The following is a 14,561-nucleotide window of genomic DNA, read 5'->3' on the forward strand; positions in this document are numbered from 1 at the left end:
TGGTTGATTTCAACTCCATTTACCCGCTCTCTCACCATAGCCCTTAATTCCTCGAGAAATCAAGAATTTATCAATTTCTGTCTTAAAGACACTCAATGTCCCGGCCTCCACCGCCCTCTGTGGCAATGAATTCCACAGACCTACCACTCTCTGGCTGAAGAAATTTCTCCTCATCTCTGTTCTAAAGTGACTCCCTTTTATTCTAAGGCTGTGCCCCCGCGTCCTAGTCTCCCCTGCTAATGGAAACAACTTCCCTACGTCCATCCTATCCAAGCCATTCATTATCTTGTAAGTTTCTATTAGATCTCCCCTCAACCTCCTAAACTCCAATGAATATAATCCCACGATCCTCAGTCTGTCTCTCTGTCTATCCTCTGTCAGTCTGTCTGTCTGTCTCTCTCTCTCTCGGTCTGTCTGTCTCTCTCTCTCTGTCTTTCTCTCTTTCTGTCTGTCTTTCTGTCTGTCTCTCTCTTTCTGTCTATCTCTGTCTCTCACTCCTTCTCTCAGACTCGCTCTCTCACACACTCTAACTCTATCCCAGTCTCGCTCTCTCACCCTCCCTCTCTCTCTCACTGTCTCTCGCTCTCTATCATACACTCTCTCTGTCTCTCTATCCCAGTCTCTCTATCTCTCACACCCTCTCTCATTCCCTCTCCCACATTCCCTCACACTATCACATGCTCTATCACACACTCTCTCTCACACTCGCACTCTTTCTGTCTCTCTCACTATCTCTCACACCCTCTCTCTCTCACTCCCTCTCCCACATTCCCTCTCACAATCACACACTCTCACACACTTTCTGTCTCTCTCACTATCTCTCACACCCTCTCACTCATTTCATTTGATTTTCACTCGCTCTATCATACTCTCTCACACTGTCTGTCTGTCTCTCTCTGTCCGTCTGTCTCTCCCTCTCTCTCTGGTCTGTGTCTCTCTCTGTCTGTCTGTCTCTCTTTCTCGCTGTCTGTCTCTCTATCTCTCTCACTCCTCTCTCTCACACACTCTAACTCTACCCCAGTCTCTCTCTCTCACTAGCTATCTCTCACACTCTCGATCATACACTCTCTGTCTCTCTCTATCCCAGTCTCTCTCCGTCTCCCTCTCTCACTCCCTCTCATTCCCTCAAATTCCCTCTCACACTCCCTCTCTCTCATTCACTCTCTCTCACACACTATCACAAGCTCTATCACACACTCACTCACACTCTTTCTCTATCCCAGTCTCTCTCCCAGTCTCCCCCTCTCTCTGTCCCAGTCTCTCTCCCGCAGTCTCTCTATCCCAGTCTCTCTCTCTCTCACCCAGTTTTTCTCTCTCTCCCAGTTTATCTCCCTCTCTCCCAGTCCCTTTCTCTGCCAGTTTCTCTCTCTCTCTCTCAGTCTCGCTCTCTCTCTATCCCAGTCTCTCTCTCTCTCCCAGTCTTTCTCTCCCAGTTTCTCTCTCTCCGTCTCTCTCTCTCTGTCCCAGTCTCTCTCTCTCTCTATCCCAGTCTCTCTCTCTCTCTCTCTATCCCATCTCTGTCTCTCTCTCTCTTCCAGTCTCTCTCTGTCTCTCCCAGTCTCTCTCTCTATCCCAGTCTCTCTCTCTCTCTGTCCCAGTCTCTCTCTCTGTCTCCCTCTCTCTCCCAGTCTCTCTCTCTCCCAGTCTCTCTCTCTATCCCAGTCTCTCTCTCTCTCTCCCAGTCTCTCTCTCTCTCTATCCCAGTCTCTCTCTGTCCCAGTCTCTCTATCCCAGTCTCTCTCTCTCTCTATCCCAGTCTCTCTCTCTCTCCCAGTCTCTCTCTCTATCCCAGTCTCTCTCTCTCTCCCCCAGCCTCTCTCCCTCTCCCAGTCTCTCTCCCTCTCCCAGTCTCTCTCTCTCTATCCCAGTCTATCTCTGTCCCAGTCTCTCTCTCTCTGTCTCCCTCTCTCTCTCCCAGTCTCTCTCTCTCTCCCAGTCTCTCCCTCTCTATCCCAGTCTCTCTCTCTCTCGCCCAGTCTCTCTCTCTCTCTATCCCAGTCTCTCTCTGTCTCCCAGTCTCTCTCTCTCTCAGTCTCTCTATCCCAGTCTCTCTCTCTCTCTATCCCAGTCTCTCTCTCTCTCTCCTCTCTCTCCCAGTCTCTCTCTCCCTCCAGTCTCTCTCTCTCTCTCTCTCCCAGTCTCTCTCTCTCTCTTCCAGTCTCTCTCTCTCTTCCAGTCTCTCTCTCTCTCTCTCCCAGTCTCTCACTCTCTCTCTTCCAGTCTCTCTCTCTCTCTCGTTATCTTACCTCTTTAATTTTGTTTGGTAAAGGGAAGCGTGATGAAGAGCCGGGCTTATCCCAGCATCTACTGAGCAAGTGACCCACCCTCCCTGCAGAAATTAGTGTGTACTTGAACTAAAGGTGTTGTGTCTATTCTTGTGGGATCTTCCATTTGGCACCTGCGCACAAAGCTGGTGTGGAGAATTGCAGCTGCAGGCGTGGGTTCCATCCCTCCATCTGAGCGATATCTGAGAGTCCTTTGTTGGGACAGGATTGAGTAGGAATGTGGCCAATGCCGAAGTTGCTGACGTTTGTGTGCAATATATTCATTTCAAGCAAGATTTTTATTTTTTAATGTTGCGAATTAACGTTTCCTTTTGATCAGTTCCCGTAACTTGTGATCTCCACCTGTGAGAATAACGTGCCCTGTGTGTGTGTGTTGTAAAGTTACCTCGGACTCTGCGATTGGACGTATGAGCTGATTGTCTTCATTTCCCTTTTGCAGAACGTTGCAAGGCAAAACAACGACAGCGATTGCGGAGCCTTTGTACTGCAGGTGCGTGGAATGGCCGTGGGTCGAGGAAAGCTCACTTACTCTGCCCAAAATCCGAGTTGTTGGCCTGGCCCCCTTCACCCTCTGTAGTGTGGCCTCTCTGCTTCCCCAGCCTCGTAACATGATGGTCAAACATCCCGAAAAGGACAGATACACAGGAACAGGTCCCCTTGAGCTCTACAAACTGGCTCCCATTAACCGACCTTAGTTACGTATCCTTAATCGCCCTTACCCATAGACATCACAGTCTGGACTGTCGAGATTACCATTTGGCACCTCCCCCCCCCCCCCGAGCCTCAAACATCTTTTGAGTCAAAGACTTTCAGATCTCTCCGCTCCGTGTGAGTTAATGCTCCCTGACATCACCCCTGAAGAGGGAGGCTTGAATTTTACAGTTAGGTCCCCTTGTCTCTTCTACCAGAGAAATTAGTTTCTATCCTATGAAATCCTTTAATACATTTTTAAACGCCTCAAATAGCTCATCCCTTAACTTTCAATATTCAAGCGATCACAAGCCTAGTCTCGGTCACCTGTCCTCAGAATGTAATATAATCTTTTCAGTTAAGGGCCCAGTTCCCTCCCTCCCCGCAGATCCTGTTTTACATCGTCATGGTGTAACTTTGCAGCAGCACCTTTCTCCCCCCGACCAGTCCCACTCATCCCAGTCTCTTGAAGTCCGGGAAATAGCTCTCCAATTCCAGAGGTGAAATCCATGTGATTGGTGAATTGACTCCCGTTTGCTTGCTGCCGTTGAATCGTACTGTCGAGACAACTTGTTCCTGAGTTGAGTGACTCTGAAAAGATGAACCTCCCAATGGTTAACCTTGTTCTCTGCTTCTGCATCCCACGCGTACATCCCGTGATTCTCCCGAACCTGTCTTAGAACATAGAACAGTACAGCACAGAACAGGCCCTTCGGCCCTCGATGTTGTGCCGAGCCATGATCACCCTACTCAAACCCATGTATCCACCCTATACCCGTAACCCAACAACCCCCCCCCTTAACCTTACTTTTTTAGGACACTACGGGCAATTTATCATGGCCAATCCACCTAACCTGCATATCTTTGGACTGTGGGAGGAAACCGGAGCACCCGGAGGAAACCCACGCACACACGGGGAGGACGTGCAGATTCCACACAGACAGTGACCCAGCCGGGAATCGAACCTGGGACCCTGGAGCTGTGAAGCATTTATGCTAACCACCATGCTACCGTGCTGCCCTTATTGTTCAAACAGCTCATCCATTTATGGCAGCAGTTCAATGTTTTAAAGATCTCGGTTCAATTTCCTCTCAGTCCATGCTTTGAGAGTTAAATGGGCAACACGGCAGCACAGCGGTTAGCACTGCTGCCTCACAGCGCCAGGGTCCCAGGTTCGATTCCCGGCTGGGTCATTGTCTGTGTTGAGTCTTGCACCTTCTCCCCGTGTGTGCGTGGGTTTCCTCCGGGTGCTCCGGTTTCCTCCCACAGTCCAAAGATGTGCAGGTTAGGGTGGATTGGCCTTGATTAACCTTCGCGTAACCTTCCTGTCAGCAGAGGCAACCTAATGCGTCAGTGATTTCCCAATTCTGTCTGGCTTTTGTAATCAAAGGTGCATCTTCAATCCACAGGCATATTGTTAAATATATTGACTCGGGACTCCCAGAACACAGCCCTGCTTGTGAAAGCCCTGGGTCTGTTCTGAGACCACCGATTTTGAAGGAACTGGATTGACACTTTGCATTGGAGAATCAACCTGAGATTTATCACTAGAGTGTCACCTCGAGTAACCAATCCCCCTGCCTCCCCCCCCCCACACCCAACCCCCCCCCCCCACACCCAACCCCCCCCCCCACACCCACCCCCCCTACACCCTCCCACCCCCCCCACACCCAACCCCCCTACACCTCCCACCCCCCCCCCACACCCAACCCCTCCCCCCACACCCAACCCCCCTCCCCCCACACCCTCCCCAACCCCCCTCCCCCACACCCAACCCCCCTCCCCCACACCCAACCCCCTCCCCCCACACCCAACCCCTCCCCCCACACCCCAACCCCCCTCCCCCACACCCAACTCCCCTCCCCCACACCCAACTCCCCTCCCCCCACACCCAACCCCTCCCCCCACACCCAACCCCTCCCCCCCACACCCAACCCCTCCCCCCCACACCCAACCCCCCTCCCCAACACCTCCCTCCCCAACCCTCCTCCCCCCACATCCAACCCCTTGCCCCACCCAACCCCTCTCCCCCACCCAACCCCCCTCCCCCAACACCTCCCTCCCCAACCCCCCCCCCCCCCCCCATCTCCCCCCACACTCAACTCCCCCTTTGCCCGTCTGCAGCTCCGGGTCTGTAACCCCAAATATGGCCAGGAAGGGACAGGGCTCCTGCTCAATCTTCGGAATCGCCGACAAGGCGACCAGAGACCCACAAGCTTGGGCCATGACCACAACATGGGCACATGGTTGGCCGGGCCTCTTGCGCATCACTCATCCTCCATCCCTGTATCATCGCTCGCCTTCCATCCCTGTATCATCGCTCGGCTTCCATCCCTGTATTATCGCTCGGCTTCCATCCCTGTATCATCGCTCGCCTTCCATCCCTGTATCATCGCTCTTCTTCCATCCCTGTATCATCGCTCGTCTTCGATCCCTGTATTATCGCTCGGTTTCCATCCCTGTATCATCGCTCGGTTTCCATCCCTGTATCATCGCTCGGTTTCCATCCCTGTATCATCGCTCGTCTTCCATCCCTGTATCATCGCTCGTCTTCCATCCCTGTATCATCGCTCGTCTTCCGCCCCTGTATCATCACTCGGCTTCCATCCCTGTATCATCGCTCGTCTTCCATCCCTGTATCATCGCTCGTCTTCCATCCCTGTATCATCGCTCGGCTTCCGTCCCTGTATCATCGCTCGCCTTCCATCCCTGTATCATCGCTCGGCTTCCATCCCTGTATCATCGCTCGGCTTCCATCCCTGTATCATCGCTCGGCTTCCATCCCTGTATCATCGCTCGTCTTCCATCCCTGTATCATCGCTCGTCTTCCATCCCTGTATCATCGCTCGTCTTCCATCCCTGTATCATCGCTCGTCTTCCATCCCTGTATCATCGCTCGTCTTCCATCCCTGTATCATCGCTCGTCTTCCATCCCTGTATCATCGCTCGGCTTCCATCCCTGTATCATCGCTCGTCTTCCATCCCTGTATCATCGCTCGTCTTCCATCCCTGTATCATCGCTCGGCTTCCATCCCTGTATCATCGCTCGGCTTCCATCCCTGTATCATCGCTCGCCTTCCATCCCTGTATCATCGCTCGGCTTCCATCCCTGTATCATCGCTCGTCTTCCATCCCTGTATCATCGCTCGGCTTCCATCCCTGTAACAAAGTGACTCATTCTGGACTTAGTCAGGTGCGCCCTATAAACTACGTTGAGTTGGATTGAGCCAAGCCTCGCCCACGAGGATGTAGAGTTCACCCTCGGCAAGCTTCACTCCGCACCTCGTCATCCAATACCGGCCCCATCTCCTCCCCCCACCTGGCCTTAGCCTCATCCACCGACACAGAATCCTCCGCCATAATCCGTCCATAAATACTGCCGTGCTCCCTTCCACTGACCCTGCGAGCGAAGGAACCCCGTCTATTACAACTTACACCAGTTTTCTATCCAAAAGCCATCTGTTAAACAGGGCCCCAAACGGAATCCCCACCCTTCACCGGGAATCTTCGCTAATCTTTTGGCTGCAATGGGCCTGGTTTATAAAAAAAGTTCTCGCGGTGATATGTGCCTCTTTATAACGGTGAACCCCTCGATTTATCTTAACCTATGACTTCAGCATCCAACTGGTTAATACCCTTTTGCCTGTGAGGCATAGTATTTGAAACATGTTGAATGACAAATGTTTTAGTTAAAGGAAACCGTACTAAGTTAGGTTCTTCATCTCTTTCGCTCCATATTGCTCTCACTCCCAATTATGCCAAATCTGCCAGGCTTGTCTGTGGAACCCTTTGCACAAGACGTCTGTCACTGTACACATTGTTTAACCTCACACCTGCCACGGTTTTGATAGCGTGTATAATGTTTTCTGTTGTGGAGGAGAGCATTAATCAGAGCTCATCGGTATAAGAATGACACCATGAAACCCATTCGATTCTTCAGGCCGAAGAGTGGTGTGAAATTGGAACTGTCTCCCACAGGGTTGATGGTTTAAAACAAGCATATGAGGGAGAAGTTAACATAGGGTTGACGGTGATTTAATTGAGAAAGGTTGCTCGAGTAGGGCAGAAACACAAGCCGGGACTGGCTGGGCTTGTTTCTAGGTCGTATACCAGAATTAATAATCGGTACAGGGGGTAGAGGACGTTGGGTGGTGGGGGGGGGAAGAGAGGGAGATCACTTTAAAAATGTTTCAAATCCTTGAATGTGACATTTTTGCCGTTTCAGTTCTGTAAGTGTCTGGCTCTGGGCCACCCCTTCAACTTCACCCAGCAGGACATGCCCAAGCTCCGCCGTCAGATCTACAAGGAACTTTGCAACTGCAAGCTCACCGTGTGAGGTGCCCCGTCCCAGAGGAGGCCAACACAAACCTAGACCAGACAGACGCACCCTTCCGTGAACATTGAACATTACAGCGTTGGGTGCAAGTTAAGAAGACGCGATTAAAACAATCCCGGTCTTCAAATGTGTTGAAACGTGAAACCTTTTTTCCTCTTCTTCTTTTTTTTTTAAGAAAAAAAAAACCAAACTTTTTCTTTTCTATGCCATATTTTCTCAGTTATTTAAGTGTTGTTCGATTTTGAAATTCTGGTTAGCTGTATTGTATTATCACACCAGGATCACACAACTGAAATGACAGCAACATGCGGACGGGATGGCGTTGGATTATTTTAGCATCTTTGCAGCTGTCCCGACGGCTGGGTTGGAAGCAGGTCGAGGAGGTGATTATGCGGGATCGGCTACTTTTCCTCTGGACCGTCAGATTTGATCCCGGGCTTGCCTGTCACGTGGGATTATTTTCCCTGCTTGGTGCAGCGAGCGCCTTCCGACTTTGGGAAGGGGGAAGGGGGGGGGGGGGAAAGCATCATGCTGCTGCCTGTCATGTACGTTACACTGGCATCACAGGCCAACAAGACAAGGAAAGTTGCGTCTATTGACACCCGGTCGATAGAGCCCGTAAGTGGCGGTTAATCACTTTCCAAATCCCCTTTAAAGATGTTGTTCGGTGTTTTGTTCTCTTCGGTGTCTTTTTCGGTTTATATGTTTGAGAAAAAAAATGCTGGGACATAATATTGTGACCAAAAGTGGATTTGTAAAGCGTTTAGGTTTGATTTTTTTGAAAGGAGACGAGAAATGCAGTAGCCAATCACCATAAACCTCGTGTACCTCACCACAAAGTGGTGCCATCTCCCGACAATACTACACTCATAGTAAAGGTTTGATCAGTTAGATTATAATAATTGTAACACTCGCCAAGTATCTCTCTACGTCTCCACACAGTTTGGTAGTACTATGTGAGTACGTGTTTTTGTATGGGGGAGGGAGGGGTTAAAAATGTCCAACACAAGAAGCATTAAAGCAAACAATCTTCTGCATGTTCCCCTAACGCTGTCCGTCCCGATTGCGGGCTCAGACTGCTTTGCTGACTTCCCACTTTTTTGACACGAGTTCAGATGGAGCGCAGACCCAAGAAGAGCATGAAGGACTCTCCCGTCTGCGACGGTCCTGTCTGGAGCAAACCACCACTTTGTGAGCCTGAGTCCCATACCTCAAAACCAACCTCACTCAAACCGCAGCAGCGACAGGTACAGGAAATGGAACTGTCGCTAGGGACCGACGTCCCACGTTTGGGGTGAAGGGACTTTTGTCGGGACAATGTTGAGGGAGCTCTACTTGGTTATCAATCCATGCTGTAGTGACTTTGAAGTGCTTGATGTTGACAGTGGGGAGGTATTCCATCTCTGCGCTGGTAAGTTGCATCGCCCATGTTTAACGCTGCTGTACTTGGATGATGATCAATTGTGTGCATTAAAATTCTGTGGTTGTAATTCTATAGGCCCCCCCCCCCCCCCCCCCTCTGCGTGGTAGCTGTTCTAACTGGCTGCTTCAGGGAGGGGCTGCAAAGGCCAAAGGGTAGGATAACGTGCAAACTTCAGTTGATTTTGAAACCCTGTTTCATCAGAGGTGCAAAGATGCTGGATTAATAAGTGAGATTGTCGGATCCATTCAGAGATATGACATTTTGTTTTGTGTGTTCTGTTTTGCTGTGGAAAGGGAAATTGCCACTGAAACCTTCTCCCCGTGCCAACGTGGAGATTTCCACCCTCCAATAGTCTTTCAATCGCAACCGATTAATGAGCACAGTTTTTCTTGGTGGAGGAATGCGTCAGTAAATGTTGTCCGTTTTTTGGGGGTTTCTGCGGCAGAGTCTTAATTCTGCCACATGTTTAAATGCTGCCGTTCTGTGACCTGTACCGTAGGGTCTGGCGGTGTTAATCACACCAACTGCACGCAGGGAAGTAACAATGGAGTAAACACTAACTCGGGGGTGGCCGTGGCTCAACCCTCGACTGTCACGGTTGGGTTTGCTTAATGAAGGGTGGCACAGTGGTTAGCACTGCTGCCTCACGGCGCCGAGGGCCCAGGTTCGATCCCGGCCCTGGGTCACTGTCCGTGTGGAGTTTGCACATTCTCCCCGTGTCTGCGTGGGTCTCACCCCCACAACCCAAAGATGTGCAGGGTAGGAGACCCGGGCCCTCAGTGCCGCACTCCCAGTGCTAACCACTGCGCCGCTTGCCGCCCTCCTCATCCCTCTATCTTGAAGATTGACGCATTTGAACAGTATGTCACACAGTGGGCCATTTAAATGTCCTGTGATGCTTTCCTAGTTAAAAGAGAATCCATGAAATGAAAAGGTTAAATCGCTCCTCGATTCTTGGGGAATAGGCCTTTTGACAATTGCACGCATCCTCCTGTTATTTTTAAAAATAAATTTAGCGTACCCAATTCATTTTGTTCCAATTAAGGGACAATTTAGCGTGGCCGATCCACCTACCCTGCACATCGTTGGGTTGTGGGGGTGAGACCCACGCAGACACGGGGAGAATGTGCAAACTCCACATGGACAGTGACCCACAGCCGGGATCGAACCTGGGACCTCGGCGCCCGCGAGGCATCAGTGCTAATCCACTGCGCCACCCTGCTGCCTTTGCATCCTCCTGTTATGTCGCTCTCTTAACCCTGGCCGACTTTGTCAAACATCAGGCGTGGGAGCTGCGGGGGGGAAAGCTGGACACTGTTGGAGGAAATCTTCGCTGTGGAAGCAGCACCTTCATTTGTTGGGATGTGGCGGGTTGCTGCGCGGAAGTGAGCCCGCTTTCAGCTTGTGTGTGTCGCTGGAGCGGCAACTGATTGTAAAATGGTTGCGGGACAAGGAAACCTGGGAGTTATTCAAGGCGAGAGAAATTTACAGCACACGCTTCACCCAGAGATTTGGTCCAAGAGAAACGTTGACTTAGCTGATATTTTTATTTAAACAAATTGCGTAACTTGTACCTGGTTTTACATCCATAGCGTTTACGCTTCAGTGAAGTTAAAATGAGTCCGGCTCTGGTGTCCACATCCACGTTAGATGCCGTTGATGTTTATGGATCTAGTCAATGGTAGGAAGTGTCAGCGAGGCGCTTGTCTGCAATTTACACTCTGCCTGATTGACGATAGAGAATTCTGTGCACACAGGCAGCACCTGGCTGGTCCGTATTTAATGTTTAAAAGGGCAGATCCAACTGCCTCTTAAAACCTTCAGAGAAACTCTGCAGTGGGTTTCTGTAAACTACCTGGAAGATCCGTCAGAGCGCTGGCTTTAAAACCCAGCTGCTCTCTCGCACACTGGAACTTTTTACTTTACAAGAAAAAGAAAATACTCGCGGAGAGAGGAGCTGAGTTCACTTTCAGTTAACTTCTCTTCTCTCTCCGCAGATGCCTGTCCTTCTCAATTTCCAGCATCTTCTGTTTAAAGTCAGATTTCCATAGCTGCAGAATTTCCCTTTTGTATCGGGGTAACACTTGACTCTTCTGAGCTTTCAAAAGTCTTGGCGTTTTTGGCTCGTTGCCAGGAAGCAACCCGCAGCCATTAATGCGTTGCTGAGTTTGCAATGATACAAATGTGACTCCAAATCCCCAAATCAAATTGACTCACTTCTGGGGGGGGGGGCGAGGGAGAAGAGAGGGGAAGACTAGAAGGTGAAGGGTCTCCATCCGGAGAAAAGCAAGCAATAGCAACCCACACCGTGAAACCTCTGTCACACAGCTTTAGAATTGGCTTCAGAATTATAAATGCTGCTCAAAATACAATGAAGGAATTCGATCCCTAGCGATGGTGGCATTTCCATTTGTGTTCCATGGGATTCTGCGGTTTTCACGATGGCATTCCATGCTTCATTCCTCAAATCCACAATCCTTACTCTTTTTTTCTGAAGCAGGGTTGGGGGGGGGCACAGAGAGGATACATGGGAATGAAGAAAATGAATGCAGCCAAAAGATAGTGAAGGACCAATGGTGTAAAAGCACCAAGTATTACTTTTCTGAGCCATTGTTTTAGGGAAGCTGAACAACAGGGAGTTAAATTGATAACAGACCCTCATCGGCCCCATTTTATTTCCCATCAGCACCTCCCTCCCCCACTAAAACACTGGCTTCTTCCTTTGCTTTACTCATCCTGGAATTCAGCCTGAGCTGGATGGGGGCAAGCCTTGGGAGCAGACATGGGAACTTTCCTGAATCTAAAAGATGTGCACGCAGGCCCAGCAGTCATACCCCAAGCTGCTGGTCGCAAGCTGTTGGAAATAAGGGGCTGGGGCAGGAGAAGGAGTCTGACAAATCTGGTCATGGTGCTGCCCTTTAGGGAGTCCGTTTCCTGCTCTTAGCCTCTGTTCTGGACCCTTCCGCGTGACACTGCTCTCAGTCAACACACTCCCATTCCTCTGCTTCAGGCTCCAGGGATTCTGTACCCCTCTCTTGGGCTGCAGTTCCCAATCTCTGCTCAGCAATGCCAGCGTGTGTGATTATCAGTTACATTTCATGCTGTCTGAGAGCTGGGGGTTGGTGAGGATACATGTGGGAGCTGGGGGTTGGTGAGGATACATGTGGGAGCTGGGGGGGGGGGGGGGGGGTTGGTGAGGATACATGTGGGAGGTGGGGTGGGGCGAACTTGTACATGGGTTGTTCTACATTTGAGTATATCTGATATAATGCAGACATGAAGGTTAATTGTGTTTAATCCTCCTGTTCCCAATATTCTTCATGTATGAATATCACTGTTGTACTGAATTGGATTTCCTATTCCTTGTATTAACACAATAAAAATCTGAGTCTTGAGCAGAGATTGTGAAATGTGGTTTCTGTCGTGTCTGATTAGAGGGCCTCGCGATAGCAGAAGGAAGGGTGTCCTCACTGGAAGAATTGTATTCTCTCTTTCACCTTCATTCCAAAAATATTCAACCGTCTAACCATCCACTCCCCTCTCCAAGACACCGACTCCCAAAGGAATACTGGCCCGCGAGCCCTGCAATCTACAAAGAGCTCACTCAAGTGGCCATTATCATGAATGTCGGCAGGCTATTTGGCTGTGATGTCCCTCACAGTCGATCAATCCCTCACACAAGCTATCTCTACCATGTGGTTTTCCCCGAAGGGCTCACTGAACAATGATCAAAACTCCAATGCTCTGGCTGACTTGCGCTACCTCTCTCTCTTTCTCTTTCCCCCCCCCCCCCCCCCCCCCCCCCGCTACCACCACCATCTGACTTGAAGACATGGTCGGATATCGAAGCTCACTGCAATGTGCCCAACATTTGTTTGGTACACCAGAAGAGAACCCCAAACACTTCCTAATTTGTGAAACTGAGGGAAAGACACTTCACCCCAGGAGTGATGAGTCTGACCAATAGATGTATTTTATATTAAAACAAACTTTAATTTAAACACAGAACTAACCACATTAACATCAAAGAAATTGCTTCACAGTTATCAGTTTTTTAACACAAGAAAAATCTTACAATCTCCACCTGCTACTAACCCCAATATAGTTCAAATGCCACTTATAAATAAAATTAACAGAACAGGTTTACTTGCTTATCTGCGCAAACCTTCGGAGTGAGCAACCCTTTCAGGAACAACCTGAGAATCCTTCTGTCTTGTCGGACTCTTCTGCTCAACCTAACAACACTTGGCAAAGCTGCTGTTTAACTTAAAAATTCATAGCAGACTACAAAACTACAGACAGACCTGGCTCCTCCTATTAATTACATCATCTGTAACCCACTATGATCATCCATCACCTGCTTAGCTAAGGCTACATACAATCCCTCATCAATTGTCTACTCTCCAGGGAATTTCAGCAATCCTAACGTTCCATTATGAAAGCAAGTAAATGGTTAAAGATAATAATTACCTCATCTTTTTTGACCTCTTAATTGCAGCTTTAGCATACACAGTCTGTATACCTTAACCTAGGTTCTTTAATATTGTTGCAACAAATACAGACCTTAACTCAGGCTTTACTGCTACAAATATAAAATATATAACAATTTCTTCTTTCACCACGAGTGCTTCAGCTGCTGCTCTGAAATCAGCTAACACAACAAGGAAGGACAAGAGTTGGATCTTCCTTGTATGGTTCAGAACCAAAGGATTTATCAAGATGCCCATTGGGACCGTCCGATGTCCTGCCAATTTTATCTCGTGGGAAATTAGTATTTTTGGAATGTAAGGATGGCCTGAGCACCTTTGAGCCATGTGCCAGCCATGGTTTACATGGACAATATTTATCTATTACACTGCTGTCTGCTGTTGCCATGTATTCCTATATTTGTGACTGGTTTAAAAAAAGATTCCCGATAAAGCACTGTGGGACATCAATTACCTCGTCAAAAGTGCTGTTTTTCACGCTGTTTCAACAAAAAAATTGAGTACCCAATTCAGTTTTTCCTATTGAGCAATTTAGTGCGGCCAATCCACCTACCCTGCACATCTTTGGGTCGTGGGGGCGAAACCCACTCAAACACGGGGAGAATGTGCAAACTCCACACGGACAGTGACCCAGAGCCGGGATCAAACCTGGGACCTACGCCACCGTGCTGCCCCGTTTTTCATGCAGTTATTCACTCCTGGGTGTATCGTCTCTCAACTGGAATATGTGGGCATTTCACACTTGCATTTTGCACTGAGGGAAACGAATATTGTTCTATAATCACCTGTCTGGCGACTAGGGGCGTTTCACAGTAACTTCATTTGAAGCCTACTTGTGACAATAAGTGATTTTCATTTCATTTCAAGTGTACTTTACTGACATTGCTCATTTCTGTTCTCTTGGCTCCCTGTAAGGCTCAGTTTTGGCAAAGAATACCATGAATCATCAGAATTCACTCACATTTAATGGCTCGCTCTGCATTGGTCAACACACTGACATGCTGCCTTGATCATTTGCAATTTAAAGAGACAAAAAAGTTTTATTCCTCCCTGCCTTCAACCTTCTCGACACTTCCTGTTCCGATTATAACAGTTACACCACCTCAAATAATGAATGGTCTTCCTATTTCAAAGGCATAGGATCTCTAAAGGGACTGATGGGTGCTGTGATGACAGCTTGCTGGTTCCACAGGTACACACTTCGAACCCCAAAAGGACAAACGGGTTGATGACAGCAGAAGTGTGTCTTGTGCAAGTCCTCGATTGATTAGTGAACATCCATATCTCATGAGAGTAGCCGATTAATTTTTTTCCCATTCAGGGGCAATTTCATGTGGCCA

At 49.1% G+C, this 14,561-nt stretch overlaps 1 protein-coding gene across 1 annotated transcript in view; it reads left to right on the plus strand.

The window, feature by feature from the left end:
* The window catches only part of LOC119958349, a 52,262-nt gene extending 44,200 nt beyond the window's left edge, over positions 1 to 8,062 (plus strand). Inside the window, exons 10-11 of the mRNA XM_038786797.1 lie at positions 2,725 to 2,775; positions 7,201 to 8,062. Of these exons, the coding sequence (XP_038642725.1) occupies positions 2,725 to 2,775; positions 7,201 to 7,311 (162 nt within the window). The 3' untranslated portion in view covers positions 7,312 to 8,062. The remainder of the gene's footprint in view (positions 1 to 2,724; positions 2,776 to 7,200) is intronic.
* Positions 8,063 to 14,561: the final 6,499 nt, after the last annotated feature.

Source organism: Scyliorhinus canicula, chromosome 29, assembly GCF_902713615.1.
Source record: "Scyliorhinus canicula chromosome 29, sScyCan1.1, whole genome shotgun sequence".
Taxonomy (NCBI): Eukaryota; Metazoa; Chordata; class Chondrichthyes; order Carcharhiniformes; family Scyliorhinidae; genus Scyliorhinus; species Scyliorhinus canicula.